Source organism: Erinaceus europaeus, chromosome 12 (genome assembly GCF_950295315.1).
Source record: "Erinaceus europaeus chromosome 12, mEriEur2.1, whole genome shotgun sequence".
Lineage (NCBI taxonomy): Eukaryota > Metazoa > Chordata > Mammalia > Eulipotyphla > Erinaceidae > Erinaceus > Erinaceus europaeus.
The window spans coordinates 60664610-60670609 of record NC_080173.1 but is presented as its reverse complement, the minus strand read 5'-3'; the positions used below and the strand labels follow the sequence as shown (position 1 = coordinate 60670609).

At 37.9% G+C, this 6000-nt stretch overlaps 1 protein-coding gene across 1 annotated transcript; it reads left to right on the top strand.

Annotated features, from left to right (window-relative positions):
• The first annotated feature begins 205 nt into the window (after window positions 1–205).
• On the top strand, window positions 206–487 carry SMIM36 (small integral membrane protein 36). Its single transcript, XM_060202440.1, has one exon. It carries the CDS (start codon window positions 206–208, stop codon window positions 485–487), a length of 282 nt encoding a protein of 93 aa, XP_060058423.1.
• The last annotated feature ends 5513 nt before the right edge of the window (window positions 488–6000 follow it).

Genomic DNA, 6000 nt, shown 5'->3' with positions numbered 1-6000 from the left:
AAAACATTTCCTATGCTTTGGTGGCTGTAGTATTAAGAACAAGAGCTTAAGTTATTAAACTGAGCAGATTTAATCTGTGCAGTCTCTGGGAGCATTGGGGATTAGTGTATTTTTACTCCAGAGCCAATGTAGCTGTCCCAATGAGCAGTCCCCAAACTGGTTCCACTACCTTTCACTAGACTCATTCCCCCACCTGAGAGATGCCATGGAGTTTTACTTGGAGATCGACCCTGTCACCTTGAACCTGATCATCCTCGTTACAAGTTATGTCATCTTGCTCCTGGTTTTCCTCATCTCCTGTGTGCTGTATGACTGCAGAGGCAAGGACCCCAGTAAGGAGTATGCTCCCGAGGCCACTCAGGATGCCCAACCTTCCATCCACTTGGTGGTGATGCAGCAAAGCACTCCAGAGGCCACCTGGGCAAGGGGTCCTGGGCTTCATTTGGGAAATCCTGCTCCACTAGGGAAGAAAAGCACTATGGTCTGAGACTGGGAGAGCTCACTAGGCATTCTGGATAATTAGTTCTCCCTGTGACTGCCATCCTTGCCACAGGCAATTCTTGTTTGACTATGTAAATGGAAACTGCCTTCTCATCACATTCCTTGTGGATAAAGCAACTGCTGAAGGTAAGACATCCAAAGCGCCCTTTGGCCAAGTCCTCCAGGTACAAAATTTTAGGAATAGGACTGTATAATAAAGTTGTTAGTGGTTGCAATCCCGCTGTCCTTGCAAGTCTAACTGAAATTGCACAAAGCTTAAAGCAAAGAATGTGTACCCAGAAATGAAACTAACTTAAATCTGCCTTGCCTTTCTTTTCAAGGCAACCAGTAAACCTTTTCAGACTAAAGGTGATTGTCCCTATGTATACTAACTCTTCAAATTTGATTCCCCACTAGGCACCCAATTATTGTAGCGCCCAGAGGTTAAACAATGAAGCTTACAACCTCAATTCAAACCCTGCTTTGTCCACATAATAGCAGTGTGACTAGAGTTACCCGTTTGTTTCTTGGGATTTAGTGGGAGGACTACAACCTGCTTGAGGGTATTTCAGCTACCACTGAAAAAAACAGACACTGCTTGATACATAGAGCAAGCTGTTGTGATGATGATTAGTATTATTCCTTTCCACAATTCTTATCAAGGACTTTCCAGTCCTCAAATTTAACCTGCTCCAAATTAAAAGTTGCTGAAGGGAGTTTGAGGGAATCATGTTAGAAGAGGCAAGTCAGAAAAAAGAAGGATGAATATGGGATGATCTCACTCGTAGACAGAAGTTGAAAATAAGAACAGAAGGGAAAATGCAAAGCAGAACTTAGACTGGAGTTGGTGTATGGCACCAAAGTAAAAGACTCTGGGGTGGGGGAGGGGTGGGGTGGGAGAGTTCAGGTCCTGGACCATGAAGGCAGAGGAGGACCTACAGGAAGCTGAATTCTTATGTGGAAAACTGAGAAGTGTTACATATATACAAACTACTGTATTTTTCTGTTGACTGTAAATCTAGGTCCTCCTCCAGGACCTAGATTTACAGTCACGTTCCAGGACCTGAACACCCCTCCTTACCCCCCACCCCAGGGTCTTTCACTTTGGTGCCATACACCAACTCCAGTCCAAGTTTTGCTTTGTGTTTTCCCCTCTGTTCTTATTTTCAACTTCTGTCTATGAATTATAACATCCTATATTCAACCTTCTTTTTAATCCCCCCAATAAAGATAAATAAATAAATAAACAACCAAAAAATTACTGAAGACTCACTGCAAAGTTGTATGATTCCCAAGCTTGGTATTTTAGTCCCCAAACACTGCTAGCTTTCTTTCTGATTCCTTTCATTGTTACAGTTAGCTAATAACTTTGTTACTTTGCTCTCTCATCTTCACCCACAATTTCAAATTATTATCTCCATTATATTTTTGTTAATCCTCCCTTCCCCAACTCACTCAGAGCAATGTACTTGTTCACTTACAGGATCATTCAATCCCTCCTTCCAGTGAAAAAAAGTAAAAGAGAAAGAAAAGAAAGTGTCTCGTGGCCCCTGTGCTCCATCCTTTGCTGGGGAACAGGAAATGGAATAAGGAGACATGAGTAAAATGAAGGACATGAGCATTGCAACTGCCCTGCTAAAGTCAGCACAAGGTATGAGAGTCCTCAGAGACTCAAGTGCCTTGCACAAAGAAGGAGCCCAAGAATCATTAGAATACTATTGAATGGTCATTGTCATACTGTTCAATGGCCATTGTCATCTTAGATTCAAGCATGAGGGCAAAGCAGTGTCAAGTGAAAAAAATAAAATAAAATAATTTACATAAAATTTAAGTGAGTTTACTAATGAATAAAACTGAAGACTTGTGTCCAGGAGGGTCTCAAACTCAGGAGTAATCTCCATATTGTTCTAAGAGAACTGATCTAAAGACTGTCATGTTGTGGAGACTGTATATATGTAAAGGGAATTTACAACTAACATCTAAGGAATTCTACAGCATAGTAGCTGTTAGAATGTATTATTCTTGAAGCACTGTTTTCTCAGCATTGAGGCAACCAAGCATGTTCATTTTTATCTTTCCTTCCTATCTCACTGCCAACTGGCTCTTCCAGGAACTTGGGTTTTTGTTTTTGTGTGTGTGTGTGTGTGTGTGTGTGTGTGTGTGTGTGTGTGTGTGTGTGTGTGTGTGTGCGCGCGCGCGCACACGTCCTTGATGGCTGATGAATATCTGTGTCAGATCACTGTGCTCCTGCTCCTTCACATAGTCATGAAATTTTGCAGTGCAGCCTTTTTCACAGAACTAGACTGAGTTCTGATTTTTGGATCTCACGTATGTCCAAGAAAGATGGTGAACTTTAACTAAGTTATTTGTTAATTCATGCTTTTTTTTATAGTAGTTTTTTTTTTTTTTTTTTTAAAGAAAGAAAAAAGTATATTGTGGGTTTATGGGATAAGACAGGGATCACTTTTTTTTTTTTTGGTGGCTAAAGGTTTCTTTTTTATTTTTTATCTTTATCTCTTTTTATTACTGATTTAATATTGATTTACAAATTGCAAAACCATACCATTCCCACCACCAGAGTTCTGGATCCACATTCCCTCCACAGTTCTCCTAAGGTTGCAGATATGGGTTGAATAGTATCTCTACAGCTGTCTTGTCTATATTTGTATATAATTACCCCCCTTTTTTAGTTAAATTTTTAAAAATTTTAAAATTTAGTGACTCATAGTTTTCAGTATACAAGTCTTTCACTTCTTTGATCAGCTTTATTCCTAGGTATTTTATTGATTTTGCTACAACAGTGAATGGGAGTGATTTCTGGATGTCTTCTTCAGATTTAGTGTTTGCATAAAGAAATGACACTGATTTTTGTACATTGATTTTGTAGCCTGTTACCTTGCTATATTGCCTAATAACTTCCAGTAGCTTTCTGCTGGATTCTTTAGGTTTTTCTATGTATACTATCATATCATCTGCAAATAGAGAGAGCTTGACTTCTTCCCTTCCAATCTGTATCCCTCTGATTTCTTTCTCTTGCCTGATTGCTATGGCAAGAACTTCCAATACTATGTTGAAGAGTAATGGTGATAATCAGTAGCCCTGTCTAGTCCTTGTTCTGAGGGGGAATGCTTTCAGCTTCTGTCCATTGAGTATGATGTTGGCTGTAGGTTTTCTATATATGGACTCCACTATCTTGAGGAATTTCCCTTCTAGTCCCATTTTTTGTAGCTTTTTGAGCATGAATGGGTGTTGGATTTTGTCAAAGGCTTTCTCTGCATCTATTGAGATAATCATGTGGTTTTTGTTCTTGCTTTTATTAATGTGGTGAATGACATTGATTAACTTACATATGTTGAACCAGCTTTGCATCCCTGGGATAAATCCCACTTGGTCATGATGAACAATCTTTTTGATATACTGCTGTATCCTGTTGGCAAGGATCTTGTTTAATATTTTGGTATCTACGTTCATCAGAGATAGTGGTCTGTAGTTTTTCCTTTTTTGTTGTGTCCCTATCTGCTTTTGGTATCAGGGTGATGTTGGCTTCATAGAAGAAGGGAGTGTTCCTGTTTCGATGATCTTGTGGAAAAGCTTTAGAAGTATAGGTATTAACTGTTTCCTGAAGATTTTGTAGAATTCATTTGTGAAGCCATCTGGTCCAGGACTTTTGTTTTTTGGAAGATTCTTAACTGTTTCGATTTCTTTGTCTGTGATTGGTGCATTTAGGTTTTTTAGTTCTTCTTGGTTCAGTTTTGATATGCTTCTAGGAATTCTTCCATTTCTTCCAGATTTTCTAGCTTGATGGCGTATAGTTCTTCATAGGAGTTTTGCATGATTTTCTGGATTTCTGTGGTGTCACTTGTGATTCGTCTCCTCTATCATTTACAATTCTCTTTATTTGAGTCTTCTTTTTTTTTTTTTAAGTGAGTTTGGCTAGGGATTTGTCAATCATGTTTAATTTTTCAAAGAACCAATATTTGGCTTCATTGATCTTTTGTATGGTTCTCTTATTTTCGATGTTGTTTATTTCTGCTCTAGTTTTACTGATTTCCATCCTTATGGTTGCTTTAGGGCTCCTTTGTTCCTCTTCCTCTAAGTCCTTAAGACATGCAGAAAGGTCATATATTTGAGCTTTTTCTTGTTCTCTAATATGTGATTGTTGGCTCTGAGTTTCTCTCTCAGTACTGCTTTAGCTTTGTCCTAAATATTCTGATAGTTTGTCTTCATTTTCATTTGTTTCCAGGAACATTTGAATTTCTTGGTTGAGTGTCTCTCTGACCCAGTGGTTCTGAAGCAGTATGTTGTTGAGTTTCCAAATTCTGTGACTTTTAGTAATAGTCTGTTTGTTGTTAAATGTTAGCTTTACTCCACTGTGGTCTGAGAAGATACTTGGGATGATTTCAATGCTCTTGAATTTGTTGATACTGTCTTTGTGGTATAACATGTATTTGAGTATATAACATGTATATGAGTATTTGAGTATATGCTGTGTGGATTTGAAAAGAATGTATATTCTGGTTTTTTGGGGTGAAGACCTATGAAAATGACAAGGAGGTCTAGCCTGTCCATTATTCATTTACTTCTCTTGTTTCTTTGTTGATTCTCTGCTTCGTTGATCTAAGTATGAGAGTGGAGTGTTACAAAGTCTCCCACTATTATTATATTACTATTGATGTATTTTTGTAGTCCTTTCATTAGGTGTTTGATGTATTTAGAGGGTCCCACATTAGGTGCATAGATGTTAATAATTGTTAAATTTTCTTGGTTGATTGATTGATCCTCTAATCATTATGTAATGGCCTTTCCTATCTTTTACTACTTTATTTAAAGTCTATGATATCAGAGATAAGAATGGCTGTTTCTGCCTTTCTTTTGTGGTCCATTAGCCTGTATGATAGTTTTACATTTTTTCATTTTAAGTCTCTGTTTGTCTTGTTGGGTCAGATGGGATTCTTCAAAGCAACATATGGTTGGGTTGTGTTTTATGACCCATCATCCCATTCTGTGCCTTTTAGTGGGTGATTTTAAGCCCTTGACATTTATTGATATTATGGATTTAATGTACTGTAGTGCCATTATTCAAAAATTTTTTATTTGCTCTGATATATAGCAAGTATTATTGTCATTTTCTTCTTTATAAGAGGTCTTTTAGAACCTCTTTCAGGGCAGGCTTGGTGATGGTTGCCTCCTTTAACTGTTGTCTGTCCCTCCATCTAGTTTGAATGAAAGTCTAGAGGAAATATTATGTTTGGTTGAAATCCTTTTTCATTCAGGGATCGATAGATATCTTGCCATTCCCTTCTGGTTTTTAGAGTTTGAGTGGAGAAGTCTGCTAATAGTCATGGGTTTTTTACCTTATGTGACTTTTTGTTTTTCTCTTGCAGTCTTTAGGATCCTTTCTTTATCCTTACTTCTCTTCATTGTAACTATGATGTGTCTTGGTCTGGGTTGATTCTGTTTGGGACTCTCTGGGCCTCTTAAATTTTAATGTCCTTTCTATTGTTTAGGTCTGAGAAGTTT